The following is a 17451-nucleotide window of genomic DNA, read 5'->3' as shown; positions in this document are numbered from 1 at the left end:
AGCCTCATTTTTCAAGGAAAGTGTAATCTTTGTCTTATATCGGGGTCGTTCCGTGTTGGAGATGCTCTTAAAATACCTTTATACTTGCTCCTGCCCTTTGCTCTGAACTGCAACTCCCTCGACACCCAGATCACTCTCAGACTCATCTGAATTCTGCAAAGTCTCCTCCCCGCCTTGGTTCCAGTTACCAAAAACAGCAAGCAGCGTGAAAGGAATTGTGACAGCCCAAAGAGAGAATCCCAAAATCATCTGGTTCTTGTTGGGCCAGTGTGTCGCGCCAACGGCGTAGGCAATCGTACTACCTATCGATTCCCACGATCGTAAGATTCCCGTGGTGCGCGCGATATCACCATCACCCTGAGCGCCCTTGATCTCAGCCATCAGCCAGTAGATGTATGTCTGCAACATCTCATAAAAGAACTTGAAGAACATGTAGACCGTAAACGCAGAATTGAAAAATGGACCATCACCGAGGTCGAAAGACGGCGGGTCCTCCATGCGTGATAGGCGTGTCTCAATGATAGCATTCCAGATCCATGCGGTCGTGATGAAGACAAGAATGATAATATAGACGACCTTGGATTTGGTGGAGCGTTCAAATCGTTTAACGTCCAGAATTGCGCCGGTGGTTATGTTCGCGGCGGCACCGACAATGGCTATGAGGAACGATGCCAAGGCTCTGGACCGGACGGTGAAGTACGCTTTTGATCGATTATTAGTCACTTGCATGCTCATGAGTAAAGGCTACTATGTCGGAGACGTACTTGTGAGATAATTCCCCTGGTAGGTGGTGCCGAACTGGCCAGCCAAGAAAACGGGGATGAGTAGCAACATGTACTTGTTCTTTAGCTGTTTCCAAATGGCCCTAGCTTCGATGGCGAAGTTGGTCTGCTTCATGTACGGAATCTTTGTGCCATCGGTTCTGATGACTTTCTGGGGTTGTGATAGCAATAAAGCGGCGGGTGCTCCCAAAGATGAGATGGCAACTAAGCCGAGATACGTTGTGTAGGTGACCTTGCCCTTTTCGGCTGTCTTGATGTTCAGCGCCAGGGAGATTGCGCCGCCAACGAGGGGCCCCATTTGTCGAATGCCCATCCATATTCCGACATATCTGGGTGACGTTTTGTCAGTCGGCTGCTATCAGCGTGTTAAAAGAGCACGGGTGTAGAGAACTTACCGGCCTCTCTTCTCCGCCTCGGGATAGCCAACTGCAATGGCTGCCTCACTCGCCCACAACAGCGATGCTCCAATGCCACAAAGCCCGGCACCAAGCAGTAAGAACCACTCGTTACCATACCGGTTGTTGCAGTACAGCCCTGCCGCGTAGGGAGTGTAGAATGCCGCACCGATGAACAGAGTCCATTTTGCTGTAATCTTGTTCGTAATGCCTCCTGCTATGAAACATCCCACAGACATGAGTCCGTATGTAAGAGAGTTGGCGGCATTGTTCAACAGAGGCTATCAGGAATTCTTAGCATGTGAAGCACAACCCATCAGACGATGAAACTTACGGATGCGTTCCCGCCAGCCCCGAGATTGTTCAGTGCTGTCCATATTCCCGGCTCACAAAAAGCCACAATCCCAACAATGATGATCTGAAAAAGACACGATCGGTAAATCTGGCTCAATCGCTCCAAAGCCATGATGATGTTACTTCCCAGCGATTTCGATAGAAGGCACAGATATCAAGATCACTCTTGGGAAGATTGAGAACGTATCCGGCACTTCTACTTCGTAGCAGCTAGCTGAGTTTAACACCCTCGAGCACCTTCAGGTTGGCAAGCACGTCAGGCTCCATAAAGAATTCGGAATTTCAGAGTTTGCATCAGAACTGCAAAGTTATGGGCAAATTAAGATAACAAGAGCAGCACGCAATTGTGAAAGTGGGCGTGGTAAGTCGCTTCAAAATATCATGCTTCAATTCCCCGGCGCAACGTAGGATCGGAGGTGGACGCAGTCAAGCAGGGCTGGCATTAACCGTGACGATAGGACCCGCATCAAGACTGCCGAAGTTGACCCCGAAGTTTCGATAAGTTGAATTGGCCAACTGGAAGCCACGAGCTGCAGACATCGGGTATGACATTAAGGTAACAAGCGTGGGAATCCATGATCACGCCATGCCCCACGCAGATGGTGTTGGCGATAGAAGTCAACTAATCACATTGCTGACTTTAACTCCGCTACCTTACAAGACAGAAGATGTACCAGGCTTCCCATGAAATACTCTCAATGCTTCCAGCTTTTTATTACAAATTATACTTGATAAATCCCATCTGCGTGATTAGAAGATTCTCGAGGCAAGCATCGAGATCATTAAAAACTGCATATCTAGCTTCAAAAGTCTGTTTACAGAGAGCTTATGTTTCTCCTCGAAAGTTCTCAGACAAGCCACACAAGATACGAAACAGTTTTCAACGGTGTGAACGCTCCCTAACTGCCTACTCTCAGCTGGCACTCTGCAATATCTCTGGAGCCTTTGAGCAGCGCTGTGCTTAGAAGCCGAGTCAATTACTGACTATACTCTTGGACTCATGAGAGGCGAAATCAATTATATACGTCAGAATGGACTCCTGAAAATATCTTTCTCAGGATGGAAAAATGACGATTCCTGATTGGTATATGAACATCAGGAAGGCCATTGCAGAGATCCCCAAAGCTGGATTGGTTGGCCCATAATTGTAGCTCCAATGTGAGATATCTGCTCATCAGAAGCGAGGCCGTGGAGTTTTGAGATCAAGATAACAATAGAACGTGGTATCGAGATTTGCACCAACCAATTGCATCACCTAGCCTGACCTGCGAGGGTAGGGACGATAATAGATGTTGCAGGTATGACCGTTGTGGCTTGTGGCTAAGCACGTCTCAGTTGAGCGCTGGAATGGTGAGGCTGGGGCAGTGGTGGCGTAGCAGACTGATCCATTGATTAGATAAGCGAACACTCCTCGCCCGTCTGTGGGCATTTTCAACTGTAGCTGAGAACCCCCAACCAGCTGAACCGATGAACCTCATATAATTACTGTGCCTCAGTTCGTAGTTGTAAGTGAACCTTTTCCGGCCAACTCTCTCTCTTATCCGGTGAATCATAGCAAGCATAAGGCTGATGCAGACTGTATTTCTAATCAATCTGCACCATGCGTCCTGAACCCTGGTCATCCTGACTTTTGATAGTCGGCCAGGGACGGCAGAAAGGAATTTATCTAGTCTTGGAAATCAATCAGAGAAGTACCTCCAAGTTTCGGGCATATCACGAAAACGGAGCACAAAAGTGACATATCGTGGATAATTCAACACAAGGCCCTAAGACTCAGAAAGTGTATGGTGTCGCCAACTGGAACTTGAACAACGTCTGCTTTTGCTTGGTAGGTGAGATATCGGGGCTCAGATTGAGATGTCTTGACGGACTATATCACATTGTTCTTTCTTGCTTGCAGGTGGGTAAAGATGCCGGATCATGTCAGTTTTCATTGAATAAGCCTGCCTCTACTTTGCCGTCATCGTTGCCTTTGTTCACATTCTTACCTATGGTCACCTCAAGGTTTACAATCTACTAGAAGGTTGTATCTCAACATAAGCATTTCTTTCCCCCTTGACTTTTTACCGAAATTCTTTGCATCAAGTCCAACCCTTTTTTTCTTTACTGCAATGTCAATACCGTTGGATCCAATGGAACGTCAAGTGCATTGGAACTCTCAAGGAACGCTCCACCTCAAAGTAATTACCTCAAGGAATCTGGTACCTTAGGCAGCGACTGCAGGTTCCCGATGGCAACTGTAATGGAAGAAACTCGAGAATATTGGAAGGACCGCGCCTGCCTACTTTTTTGCCCGGAATGCACCTTCCCACTTCAAGTTTTCGTCAGTCGCCTCGAGATTCAAGACCCACCTTTGTCTCTTCCGCCCCAAACGCTGGTTATTCCTCCTTGCGGTGCTGTATATCCATCTCGACTTTTTTCTCACCCTCTTGTTTTTCTCCCCCATCTCTCAAACTCCTTCTCTACCTTAGAGTATCTCTATACTCAACACGCCTCAACGTATCTCACATCATTCTTTCCGAGAGAACCCGCCGTCCTCACATTCGTCCAAGAAGACCCCGATATCAAGTGAAGCACCACCCTATTGCGACTTAGTGGAATATTCCGGCCACCATGGACCCCTTGCTGGTGGAATCGCCAGCGGCCGTCCATGGTGCGCTTTTCAGCCACCTGGCAATGCCAGCCAAACTCCCACAGCAGCGAGACCCAGAGAAACAAATCCAGCTCATCGAGTCTGAACTCGTTCAGCGTTTGGCAGCCGCCGCCAAGATCATGAGCGAATTGCCTGGAAACGCTGATCAATGCCGCGATGTCTGGCACTCAGTTGGCAAAACACTCGGTGCCTGCCAGCATCTCAACGCAGCCGGGCGAATTGACAAGGCAATTCTTCTCCGAGAACTGCACGACCTGGGCCCGTCTGGCTGCATTGTTCTGCACATCGAGAAACAGAATGCTGGTCTCATCATCCGTCGAGCACAAGAGTGAGTTTTCCTTCAATCTGAAAAACCATCGTCCTCACAAGTTCATGGGCCGCTGACAAGTTTCCTCTTCAGTCCCATATTCAACGACAGTGTCGTCTTCGAGGCCTTCGAAGCGTCTGCCAAGAATGAACAGGTCTTAGCCACCGAGGGCGCTCTGCTCTGGGACTTCCCCGGGATCGCGGTCGCCATCCCGTTCACGACCTTCGCCGATCAGCACTTTCAATCAAGCTTAGCCACATTCATTGAGCAGGCGTCGCTGGAAACCGTCAAGGACTTCGCTGCTCACGCCTTCAAGGCCGGCACTAGTGTCTTCGAGTATCGCAACACCGGTGACCCTTCCATCATCACCTCTCTACTCATGGCAATTCTTGAAGAAAATGGCCGCCGGGTTGCCCCAGTCCTTCTCAGGAAGCGTGTTCGCGACGACATTTGCTGGGATCACGCCAAAAGGCCATGGCGCAGACTACCTTACTATCTCATCCTCCGCGTCTGTATCGAGAGATTCCTCTGCGTCTCGTTGAGTCCGGAGCAAGGTCGCCTTGAGTACAAGTTCTTCATGTGTGTCCTTTTGTCAACGTTTCTCGACGCCACAATCACCTTCCAAGCCAGCGCTGAAAATGTTCACTTTCTCAAAAAGAAAATCTGCCGTCGGCTCGTCAAAGTTGACCTGGATAGAAGCCGCTCCCAGGATCGTGTCGCCGTCTCGAGGTACGACTTTCTCTTCAATCGTCTCAATCCCACCTTCACCGCAACCATCGACAAGTGTTCCTACTTTCTCCATCGTGCGATTACACAGACGAGAAAGAGCTTGACTAAACAAATCCCCACGCTTCCACGGAAAGCCCCTTTCGTGGACATGCAGCTTGGTCTCAGGGCCAGCTATGAGTACATCAAAAAGGTCATCCTCAGCAACAAAGCGCCACGCAGAAGACGACGATATCGGGAAATTCCGGGCGAAGGTCCAGTTGAAGCACCCAGAGACCATCTCAGTCATTATGCACAGCGCTATCATAAGCTGATCAACACCGAGACGGAGCTCCTTGCATCGACAAAAGATTCCTGCACACAGATTTCTCAGCAAATCTTTGACTACATCCATACAGCGGCTCCTCTGTACGAGGGCAACGCAAAACAAAAGAGCCAGATGCTTCTGACAGTCATGGAGTTGTGGATCAAGATGGATTCGATTGCTTGCGCTTCATTCCCCCTGCTGACGGACTTTCACCCAATGTTCTACCCACAAATGCTAGATGTTCTCCTTCTGCCTCAGCTTGGGGATATGAGGCGCCTCGGCATGCTCCAAGATCTTCTGTCAGCTCGCGTGAAAAAAGCTAGTGCCAGCCGCCGCAACATCTTTGAGGACCCATCCCCGGGTTGCTTTGCTGAGCGGTACTACAAGGAATCAAGTGAGGGGTCGGTCTTAAAAGACTTGCACGGAGCAATCATTGAATTAGCTAGCAATATGCGCGATCAGAAACAACGGGAGTGGAAAAAGAAAAGCAAGGAATATGACGAATTGATCAGCCGCATTGATATCAGCGCCTGCACTTACATCTTCGACGAGCACAATCCCCAGGGCCGGGGGTATCATGACCGCAACTGTTCGAGATGTTCCATGATGGAGAAAGCTCAAAGCATGCGCATTAATATATTCGAAGACCCCCTGCCTAGTGACCCTGTCGTTGCACGAGCGGTTATTTTCGAATTAGTTTGTCCAAAGGAGTTTGCGGCATATCGAGACACGACATGGTGGCTTCTTCGACATCTCGCGACTCACTTCGATGACCAAGGTATTTTACCTCGGTGTCTTCTGAGAGACTATCTCCAGCTGAAGTCTTTTTGGAGACCGAGCCAGCACAAGCTTGGCTTAGCCTCGACTACAAAGCCTTGTAAGTTTCCACTATAACTTGAAATCTACAGCCCTTTTTCGCGTACCGATCGGCTTGCCGCCTTCTGTACCTATTTCGAGCTACAGCAAATGTCTAACCATCTGACCCTACAGTCCATGTAACTCATTACACTTCGATGCCGTTTCCAGTTGAATGGGAAGGAGGACGTGATGGTGTATGCCGCCCAAACGCTCTGAAGCTCGGATACTTTGACGAATCGACCTCAACATGGCCTGGCCGTGTCAGATTCCGACCTTTATTCGACCACCAAGTGGCTCTGACCCTGCCAAAGAGCTCGCCGTGGAGTACGCTGCTGGAGACAAAGGCTTACTCGTTGAGTGGTCCAGGTCCATCGTCCTACGAAGTTGTTGCCAGCCAGTCAAGCTGCCCTCCAGGGATTAACAACCACGAATATCTGGCCATGCAAACGCTCATGGCTGGAGAATCCCAACGCTGGATTGTGTTGCTCACAGAACTGGCTTCAACAAACCTGAACTTCTCAAGCGAAGTCACGATGCTTCTGGTGACCCATCTTGCCCTTCAAAGCGGCCCACAAGATAACTCGGGCGACTTTCTTCGAGCCACTCACACCATCTTTAGAGATGAATCGTTCTGCAAGAGACTATTGGAGCAGATTCAGACGCGACTAGAAACTGTGCAAGCCAATTGGCGCGAAACGTACCAAATGGACATTCTGATTACACTTCTGCTCCGGACATTCGCGTTGACAACCACAAGCCCCGACCAAAAGGGATTTTCAAACATTATTCGAGCTCGCGAAATCTGCTTGCGATGGGTTGAAATGCTTCGCTTTGAGACATTCCGAGCAAGGGATGCTGAAACAGCCCGCAGGTGCCAACAGTACGCTCTTTGGGCAGCGGTTCTTTGCAAGCGCACGTACGTCATTCACGCGAACCAGGTTGCGAATCTTGATTCGCTTTCGTTGCGGACGTACATCGAGTGTTGCATTACAGTCCAGGATAACTTGGTTGTTGACGTTGGCGCACTGCCTCAAGTTCTCCAACACGCTGTCGTTTCGGACATGAAGCTATCATATCGTCTATCACCAATGGTTCGCAAGTCTATTGCTTCTGCACCTGACATGTTTAGGATCGCAATTATGACAGTGTGGCCTGAAGCCGACGGCCATTCTCGTACGATTTCGTCTCTCCAACTCGAGTCAGAATGGGTTATCTGCGAGATCCAAGGCCATGATGGTTGGGAAGAGCGCATGCAGACTGTTCAGTACAACATTTGCACTGGGTTACTCCTCGTCGACAACCGTCCTCTTGGAGTATGTGTTCGTTGACTGGAAATCAGCTAGTGAGATAGGCTAACTCATTGATAGAAACTCCCCAAGCCACCTGAACATACAGAAGTACTCACGGAACTTTTCGGGGAGCAGGCTTTGCTTACTCGCCCTTCGGACATGCCTGGCATGGACTACAGTGAGTCTCATTTCCAAGAAAGTGTGAGATTGTTTTGACCGACCCGAGTACCAGCATTGACTGTCAAACATCATGGATATCGCATCGACATTGGATATGACGGCAGTTCAATTGTCATTCGGGCAACTAAAGGACAGCAGTACCTTCAATTGATACAGAGAAGCAAGTTCAAATCGCGAGACGCATGGGATCTACCCGGCCCTCTTCTGAATGATTGCGTTCACTGGCTGTAAGTTTTTGAATAATAATGTGCGGGTTGGGACTTCGGCTAACTTCTCAAATCAAACAAAAAGGGACCTACGGAGTGGAAAGGTGCTCATCACCCCGAACGCCGACAAATGGAACATTGGCCACCATAACTGGATTCTCGATGTTCAAGATCGTAGCTGTACGAACAAGAGTTCTCGGCTTGTCGATACGTATAGTTCCCTGTTCGGCCGTATCGCTGACATTTTCGGTGGCTTTGAAGAACGCATGAACCTCCTTGTGTTCCAGCCGCATTCAGGACATTTGAGCGTAGAGATCCGCCGGCTACAACTTCTCTTCTACGTCAACACCTGCCGCCTGCTCCAATCACCTCAATTAGGATCTGAAATTGACTCAGACCAAGATGCGGGCACTTGGTACGGCCTTGAAAGCAAGCTGGTTTTGCGGAACCCACGCGATATCCAGCAGAGAAGCATCTTGACACCAATTGGTGCAGTGGAAGCGAAACAAAACAATAACAACATGGTAGTGAGAGTGCCTCCCAGTGGAGACTACGGCAAGTTTGTCATCAACAGACATCTCGGACGGATCGAATCAGCTCCAGAGCCAATGCTTCTCTATATGAAGGCACAGCTGCACGCATATACGTCTTCGTCGTTCCCGGACCCTCTCACTGAACGGACTGGGACTGAAGAGGCATTACAATGGCTAAGATCTGGGATCTGTCAACCCTGGTCTCCCCTTCACAGTGGACCAATCAAAGTACTACTCAAGATCGCGCAGCTCACTCCACAGCATGAGTATTATCCGACCGATCTCAAAGTCATGAAAACGGATCGCTGGGATGTAAGCTTGACCGAAGGCGTACAGCATGAAATGTTCAGACCTATTGTTGAACAGATCTTTTCAATTTCTGCGGAGCTTCAATCCTTTGCGCTCGTAGATGTCAACTTCGGCGTATTACCACCCGCTGGCGACCTTCACCTGCATACTCGGGCCCGGCTTCGCAGGCAGATATATGAGCGGTCTTTCGATAATAGCACAGATATTACGAAGGCCGTCGACTGCAAATACCAGTCGCGCGATGTCCCAGCATCTTCTAACCAGCGTCACTTGCAAGTTCTGGAGATTGTCAACTTTCTCCGAACTTGGCCACACAAGGCGATGACGACGCGGTGCCTGGCACAGCAGCTTTCTCAACACAATCTGATCGGTGGCTTTCAAGAACTCTGCGAGAAGAACTCACTGAACGACCGCCTGGGCATTGACATTGCGGCAAACTGGGGCTCCTTAGTCAAGTCTTGCCGGGAACAAGAAAATCCCTTTGTGCTGATGTTCATGCTGGCACCCATTTCGTACGGCTCGAAAGCCGATTTGAGTCTTATCAAGACTTTAGCGGCTTTTGCAGTTTACGAGGAATTGAAAGCTGTCGAGCTACCTGTTTGGGTCGAGTATCGAGACTTCCAATCCAACCACGCCCCTCAGCTAGACAATCTCATTGAAGCGATTGGACCGTTCAAGACTCCAGCCCCCAAGAATGATGCTGACGAACTCAAAAGCTTTGCCAGTGCCAAACAGCTTCGACGTATGAGAGACGAGACAGCAGCCTGGGATCTCAAGGCCAATGATGATTGCAGGTTCTTGGCGAAGTACTTACTTGAGCAGTGGCCTTGCATCGAGCCCGGCGTTGCAGACATATCCAAGCCTTTGCAGGTCGACATCGAAGCTGCTTTGAGTGTGGTCCGAGTGGGATGGAAGCACCTCTACCAAAACAAGGACTTGTGTGCACACTTGAACACCGTTCAGTCTATTCTGGATCAGCACCAAAGTGAGACAAATTATGAGGCCTCGTGCTTCATTGCATCAGAAGAGAGCTTTGGAGACCGCTTGCGTGGTGGTGAGATCCCTTCACTGAGGTCTGACTTGTTGCGAAAGACAGTTCCGAGTCCTCACAACGGTGGAAAGACCAACTTCAGAGATGATATCAAGGTCAAGATCGTTAATCCTAGGGCTGGCCGTCTTGTCGAACCATCCCGCCATCCAGGTCACATTCGCCAACCAATCAAGCTTCCACCCTCAGCAACCCGAAGTCTTGGGACGAACGTTCTAGCACCGAGCTGGATGTCCGCGAAGACGACTCTGCTTCCTTCCACCGGTGCCATTGCCGAGCTGAAAAAGATTGTGTCGAACCTTTCCAACTCGAAGTCGCTGGTCCGTCAAAAATACGCGGAAGACCTGGAGAAGAGTCTGGACGCTTTTGTTTCCAGGCATGCCTCTAAACACACCAGAGACGATATGCCACCAGATTTTGTTTCTCGAGAAGTTTCTTTGTCGCTTCTCTCGACCCAACGACGTTACAAGGCTATTGCTCTTGCTCTAGAGAAACCTGACGAGAATCTCTCTGCTGAAAGCGTGCATTGGCTCAAGGCCGGCCAGCTTTGGCCTGCGATCACCACGGTGACCTTGTTGGAACAGCTCCGGTCGACAGCCACGCCCGTTCAGTTCGGCAACTCGGTGTTCCAGACATTGCTGGACTTTGGTATCTCGATCACAAACGCTCAGCGAGATCTCCGTATTAACCATGCTATTATGCGTGGCGATGCTGGACGATACGCAGACGAGATGGCAAACAAGGGCCACTCGAACTGGCAGCCATCCGAGCATCCCGATTGGCTACTTCTCGAAATCGAAGCAAACTTGATGATACGACCCGACCAGGTTGACGTCGCCTTGGCTACAATATCTCCGGCTTCTGGTTGTAATTCTGTTTTGCAGATGAACATGGGGCAAGGTCAGTTGTACCAACAACCCTGCTTACACACTTTCTCTTACAATGCTGATGGCTAATGATGAACAGGCAAAACATCTTGCATCATACCCATGGTGGCTGCTGCACTGGCAGATACCAAAACCCTTGTAAGGGTAGTGGTCCCAAAAGCTCTTCTGCTGCAAACGGCTCAGCTCCTTGAAGCACGACTCGGCGGTCTTCTCAATCGACAAGTCCGGCACATTCCGTTCTCCCGTCGAACCCCTACACAGGAAAACCTCATTCGAGCATACCATAAAGTGCACAGAACTATAATGAAGCAAGCCGGGGTCATGGTATGCCAGCCGGAGCACAACCTGTCCTTCATGTTGAGTGGCCTGCAGCGGATGGTGGACAACAGGATGCCGGAAGCTGGGCCAATGATCAACGTTCAGTCGTGGCTGCGCACTCGATGCCGCGACATCTTGGATGAGTCTGATTACACATTAGCTGTGAGAACACAGCTAATCTACCCCTCCGGCTCACAGATGACTGTCGATGGGCATCCTCATCGTTGGCAAGTGGCTCAAGACCTCTTGCGACTCGTTGACAGGCATCTATACGCCCTAGCCCACCAGTTTCCGAACTCAATCGAAGTCATTCGACGATCCGGGGGAGGCTTCCCATTACTCTTCTTCTTACGAACGGACGTTGAGGAGGCGCTTGTCAAGCTTCTTACTTCAGACGTGTTACGGGGTGATGCTGGGATTCTTCAGTTGCAGAACCTAGACGCTGTCGACCGACTTGCTGTTAGGGAGTTCTTGCTCAATGAAAGACCCCGGGATGGAACACTTCAGCGTATCCGTCATTTGTGCCCGGATCGGCCCAGCGTCAAGCAGACCGTTTACCTGCTTCGGGGTATCTTGGTCAACCGCATCTTAATGATGACTCTGAAGAAGAGATGGAATGTTCAGTATGGGCTACATCCACTCCGAGACCCCATTGCGGTGCCTTACCACGCCAAAGGCGTCCCCAGCGAGCAGTCTGAGTGGGGACACCCAGACGTCGCCATCTTATTCACATGTCTGGCATTTTACTACGACGGCATCAGCGTCGCTCAACTGACCCAATCCCTTGAGCATCTTCTCAAGTGCGATGATCCAACCTCTGAATACGATAAGTGGGCTCGAAGCAGTGCAAGATTTCCTGAGCACCTCAAAGCCTGGAACTCGATCAATGTCGATGATGGTCAGCAACTTGGTGAGATATGGATAGCTCTGCGGTACAACATTGCGGCGATTGATTACTTCATGAATAACTTCGTTTTTCCTCAGCATGCGCAACAGTTCAGAGTCAAGCTCCAATCAAATGGTTGGGATATCCCTCTCTTCTCAGTGCATGACACCGATCAGTCGACGCAAGCAGAGCAAGCTGGACAGAGACAACCTACTTCGTCATCGGCCATGACAACCGGGTTCAGTGGCACAAACGACAATCGTACAATGCTTCCGCTCACCATCACGCAGGACGATCTTCCTGGGCTTTCACATACCAATGCAGAAGTTCTCACATACCTATTGCACGACCGATCTCGAGAGTGCCACAGGGTTGTCGGACCCCGTGGGGCGCGCGCATCCGAGCCCGATCTATTGAGAGAGCTTCATCGTCGTGGCATCAGAATTTTGATCGATGCTGGCGCCCAGATACTGGAGATGGACAACGAGACCCTAGCTAAGCAGTGGTTAACGATCGACGAGAAAGCTGCCGCGGCCTTGTTCTTTGACCAAAGCAACATGCCGTGGATCATCCAGCGAAGTGGTAGAAAGACGCCGCTCCTCGCATCCCCTTACGCTGATGACCTCGGCGAATGCTTGGTGTATTTGGATGAGGTAATTCAAAGATTGCGCATTCTGGGATGAGGTTGCTGATCACGACACAGGCTCATACGAGAGGTACAGACCTCAAGTTCCCTCCATCAGCACGGGGTGCGTTGACTCTGGGACTGAATCAAAGCAAAGACCATACAGTTCAAGGTGAGCAGCTAATACAGGACTACTTCAACGCAACGTCTCTCCCGAACATTGGACTCACAAGACCATTCACAGCTGCTATGCGATTGAGGCAACTGGGCACAACTCAATCCGTGACTTTCTTCGCTCCCCCAGAAGTATACCAGAGCATTGTTGATCTCCACTGCAAGCCGCATGGGGCCACTGTGAATTCCAGCGATGTGTAAGTCACGACTGGCCAAGTCCAATGATGTGGCTAACCCATTTTTTAGGATTTTCTGGCTCTTGGACAACACTTGCGATGGTATTGAGCAGTTACAGCCACTTTACTATTCCCAGGGCATGGACTTCTGTCGCCGAATGCAGGCTGCGATTGACAACCCAGATTTTGTCAAAGATAAGCACCAGCGGGAAAACTATCTTGTGACGATCAAGCAAGACGAGCAACACAGTCTTCAGAAGCTCTACGAGCCGAAACGAAAGATCAAGGGAACTGGAGAATTCCAGGCTGGATCAGACGCGAAGATCAGGGCCTTTGTTAAGGAACTGAACAAGAGGCGCAAGGCATTCCAAGACACTGGTCGGGCTGTCCATGCATCCGCTCTCCAGGAAGTTGAACAAGAACGAGAAGTGGCCTTCGAGGTTGAAACAGTTCGTCAAGTCAAGAAGCCGTATCATTATCCAGCCTTGGCTTTCCCTGGGCTGCACCCAGAAGTCGAGTCCTTCGCCACGCAGGAAGAATACCCGCTGGCGCCCACACCTTTGTCCCTGCCATCAAATCCTTGTCTAAGACTGCGATAGGCAAGAAGTTCAAGGTTTCGGACCGACCCTCGCGTTCCAATCTCTACGTTACTACGGAATTCGAGCGGACAGTCAAGCTAAACTTCGACCTGACGAGCGACAATTTCCTGGTAAGTCACAACCTTTTTTTGGAAGTTTCTGTACTATCACGGGCCACTGCTAACAAATGGCTAGCGCAATGTGAACTGGATACTATGGAGCCGTAAGACCGAAGTGGCCTTGATCGTTATACCGGAAGAGGCGGAAATACTCTTGTCCATTCTCAAGGATCCAGCCTTTCACTGCGCGACAAACTTGATTACCTACGCGGCGCCAGTTACCCGGAAGATGCTCCATTTCAGCGACCTCAACTTTTTCAGTGTCCCTTCACTCCCTCTTGGTTGGAAGGCCCCAGATTGGCTGAAGATCGAGCTGGGAATCTACGGCGGCCGGCTATATTTTGAGTGGGCCGAGTACGACCAGCTCTGCGAATTTCTTGGCATCGATCAGTCACTGCCGTTGTTAGAGTATCTCGATCAGGAAGGTTCAGACAGTGACTCTGCCGATACGCAGAGCGGCGAAAAGAACAAGGTGTATGTGTCGCCTAACGGCCTTACTGCGCGGCCCCTGTCTTTTGTGCAAGAGTGGCTTGCTGCGCGCCGTCGCGGTCAAGACTTCATGTCGACCCCAATGGGTTTCATCGCGCAGGGCAAGACTCTTCAGGAGGATCACCCATTCTTCCGACAAGTCGTCATCGAGAATCGAGACAAGCTGTTTGCTCCTATTCAAAGCAAGGGGGATGACGAAGAGGACAACGGCGATCATCACGTTGACCTATTTGCTGTGGATGGCATGGGTGCCAATGAAGAGGATGATAGCGATGCACACGAGGACGAGATTGAGTACAACGATTCGGAGATTGGAAGCGAAGTCGAGGAGGACTGATTGGACTGATTGGTCACATCTGAGCTGATGATGCTGATCCGTTGTTGGGTTTCGAGAGGTTTGTTGGTATGGGCCATGTTTGTGTGAGAATAGCTCGTTTACGGCCTGGAGTGCCTTTTGCTTGTCAGATACCCCTTGCCCAATTGCTCAGATAGCTAAGGTAGCTAGTCAATCTCCCCTTTACTGAACCTGCAGCTCGTAATCTCCATTTTCTGTGAAAGTGAGGGAACTTGAGAGCAATCATTACCATGCGAACGGCCTCACTCCCGTTGCAAACACCTTATCGCTCGAGCTGATTATCGATAAGCTTGAACCGAAATGACGTTGACGATAAGGTAACGCCCCGGGCTTATCCCAAACGGGGCAAAGTCGTAATTACGGTCACGTTGATCACATGATGGACAGAATTATTACCTAAGCCCGGATTTTTTTTAAGATTTGGCCCCTTTTTACCCCTGTCACGTCAAACGACCGCCGCCACGGCTACCCGAACGAACCGTTAAGTTTTGCCGCTGACTTTTGCTGCCTTTTACATGAGCCTGCCTCACTCTGCGCCCCTCGCGTCCCGCGTCCGTCTCGCAGGGTCCTGGATAAAGGGTTCGCTCGTTCTCTCATCTGATGGCTGGGGAGGGGGGGGGGGGGGGAGGCAAAAAAAAGAAGGATTGATTACGGAACACATCTTTGAACGCGTATCCATACTTTCATGACCTTGCTTATCTGAAATTGCCCATTTCTCTTTCTGTAGTTCACAACTTGTTTCATCCTTCTTCCCCGTCTCATCCCCGATTGCCGTTCTGTCTGCTTTTTGTTGCGCATCCTTTAACGGAGTAATTACCTCGTAATCAATTCTTCCCCATTCATTCCCCCCTCGAACCTGAGGTTGCAGCCGGTCTGACCCTCCGTCCATCCCTCCCTTCCAAAGTCCCGTCCCGTGTTCGCGCGTTGGTGTGCGTGGCCCGCAGGCTGCAGCAAGTTCATGCAACTCAACCCACACTCATTCACCCTTTGGGTCGTGTTTCACTGAAGCAGCAATGAGACTCACTGTCTCAGAGTGTCATTCCACACAGCGTGCCTGATACCTGATACGTACCAATCACTTTACCTACCGTCCACCACATTCGCCAGTACCTACACCCCTTCCGTACATAGCCTTGTGTACCATGACGGAATCTCACGATACTCAGACTGGCGGCAGCAACAACAACTACAGTGTCGCCGTAATGGACGCCGCCGTCGCGAAACCCTCTCACGGCGCCAGGCGGCACAAGCCCTCCGCCTCCTTGGGCTCCTTGTACGAAGTCCTCGCCGACCTCGACGACAACCAGCTCCAGTACCTCATCCAGGAGATGAACCATACTGGTCACCAAAATGTTCCCGTGTCCCAGGCCGTCTCGACGTTCGAGGCCCTGAAATCACCCTCCTCCCCCGCTGACCCCTTTGCCGTCTCCGAAACGGGTCTCTACGCGCCCGCGCCCGACTCGCCGGCTCGGGAACCTCTGCGTAATCTATCAAAGTCGCGTCGGGGAAGGCTCTCTCTGCAGACGGCCTTTCAGAGGGCCCCGTCATTGAAGCATAGGCAGCAGCAGCAGCAGCAGCAGCAGTCAAATTTGGACAGCCCTAGAGATGGCTACCTCAACCGCAGCAGCACCTTCTCCCAAGGCCCCGAACCAGCTCAGAGTCACCGGCCCGCCAAAGGGTACGGTGAATTGCTCTCAAGTCCCGTCAGCAGCTGCTCTTCGCCAGCCGGCGGCCCCGTTGTCATGAACGGGCTGCCCGAACTGGCAACGGTTACGCGGCCCACGCGGTACCATGAGATCGAGGCACCTCAACCCGCTAGCCAACCACTTCCATCAACACCGCCATCAGCATCATCATTTCTTGAACAGCAACCAACACCGCCACCGCCACCGCAGCCTCAAATTCAACAGCGTCGGCCGTCTACCAACGGAGCCCGAATGGGACCACCCGCTTACCACCGAATCCCTCGGCCAGACTTCAACCTTCCCGAAGGTGTCACGGTCACTGACCTTCTCCACCTACTCGAAATTGAGTACATGTCCTCGAATCGGCAGGCATCCTCTTCCTCGCGCAGGTCTTCCTCCTCCTCCACTTCATCGTCCATCTCCCGGCCTTCCTTTTCTTCGCCCTCGCCGTCGTCGCCGGCATTGGCCACTCGCCTCTTCCCCCCACCATCAAGATCATTCTCACAGACGCCAAATTTGCATGGTCGCTCCCCTCTGCGGAGGTCCTCTTCAAGGCTAGACCTTGCCCTTGGTGCAGAGCGGTCGGCTTCTGGTGCCGCCGAGATCGGAATGGGTATGCTCGAACCCAGACAGCTGAGATCAGTCTCGCTCGGTTTCCCGGGCGGTGGTATGGCCACCACCATGTCCATGGACTCATTGAGCCGGAGTCTGAAGGGCGAGACACGGCCTCCCGCGCCAGCGCCAGTCTTTGAAGGAATCTTTGACGTTTTGGAGAATCAGTAGTCTGCATCTCGGCTACAAATGGAGACAAGAAGGCAACTCAGGTGGCCGTTCGTTTCTCGCCGCGCCCGGATAGCCCGGCTTCAGCAGGTGTCGGCAGCAATGCTTCATGTAGGCAGAGTGAGGGACGATGCAACAGGGCCATCGTGAAGTATTACAGAGGCAGCACAATGAAAGATGAGTCATGGTCCGCATGGCACGAGGTGGCTAGTCCGAGTTGCTTGGTCAACCCATAGCCCGCAAGCCGCTGTTCTCTCCCGGGGCCATTACTATGAGCCACCAGTATTGGTTCGTTTGATTTCATCTGCACGATACCAGCTGATCACGGCCAATGCTTTTTGGAGCACTGCCGAGTGAAGGATTTGAGAACAATGTAATAAGCAAGCGCTACGATACCCAGAATGTACTGAAAGAATAATACATCGGTCGCTA

The 17451-nt window shown here is 51.0% G+C and overlaps 4 protein-coding genes across 4 annotated transcripts; 3 read left to right on the top strand and 1 right to left on the bottom strand.

Annotated features, from left to right (window-relative positions):
• Positions 1-78: 78 nt before the first annotated feature.
• Positions 79-1554, bottom strand: CLUP02_17235 (uncharacterized protein; the record flags this gene model as incomplete). The annotated part of the gene is made up of 4 exons (XM_049296148.1): positions 79-701; positions 765-1111; positions 1178-1367; positions 1512-1554. 4 exons carry the CDS (start codon positions 1552-1554, stop codon positions 79-81), a joined length of 1203 nt encoding a protein of 400 aa, XP_049137372.1.
• Positions 1555-3761: 2207 nt separating this feature from the next.
• CLUP02_17234 (uncharacterized protein) lies at positions 3762-4103 on the top strand (the record flags this gene model as incomplete). Its single annotated transcript, XM_049296147.1, has 1 exon — positions 3762-4103. One exon carries the CDS (start codon positions 3762-3764, stop codon positions 4101-4103), a length of 342 nt encoding a protein of 113 aa, XP_049137371.1.
• A 41-nt stretch (positions 4104-4144) lies between these two features.
• Positions 4145-14536, top strand: CLUP02_17233 (uncharacterized protein; the record flags this gene model as incomplete). Its single annotated transcript, XM_049296146.1, has 11 exons — positions 4145-4512; positions 4585-6401; positions 6515-7695; positions 7750-7849; positions 7904-8078; positions 8143-10847; positions 10914-12691; positions 12742-13034; positions 13084-13482; positions 13527-13722; positions 13787-14536. 11 exons carry the CDS (start codon positions 4145-4147, stop codon positions 14534-14536), a joined length of 9762 nt encoding a protein of 3253 aa, XP_049137370.1.
• Positions 14537-15696: 1160 nt separating this feature from the next.
• CLUP02_17232 (uncharacterized protein) lies at positions 15697-17022 on the top strand (the record flags this gene model as incomplete). The annotated part of the gene is made up of 1 exon (XM_049296145.1): positions 15697-17022. The coding sequence occupies one exon, from the start codon at positions 15697-15699 to the stop codon at positions 17020-17022; it is 1326 nt and encodes a 441-aa protein (XP_049137369.1).
• Positions 17023-17451: the final 429 nt, after the last annotated feature.

Source organism: Colletotrichum lupini, chromosome 10 (assembly GCF_023278565.1).
Source record: "Colletotrichum lupini chromosome 10, complete sequence".
NCBI classification, from domain to species: domain Eukaryota; kingdom Fungi; phylum Ascomycota; class Sordariomycetes; order Glomerellales; family Glomerellaceae; genus Colletotrichum; species Colletotrichum lupini.
The sequence above is the reverse complement of the archived record's forward strand: the minus strand, read 5'-3'. Positions and strand labels throughout refer to the sequence as shown.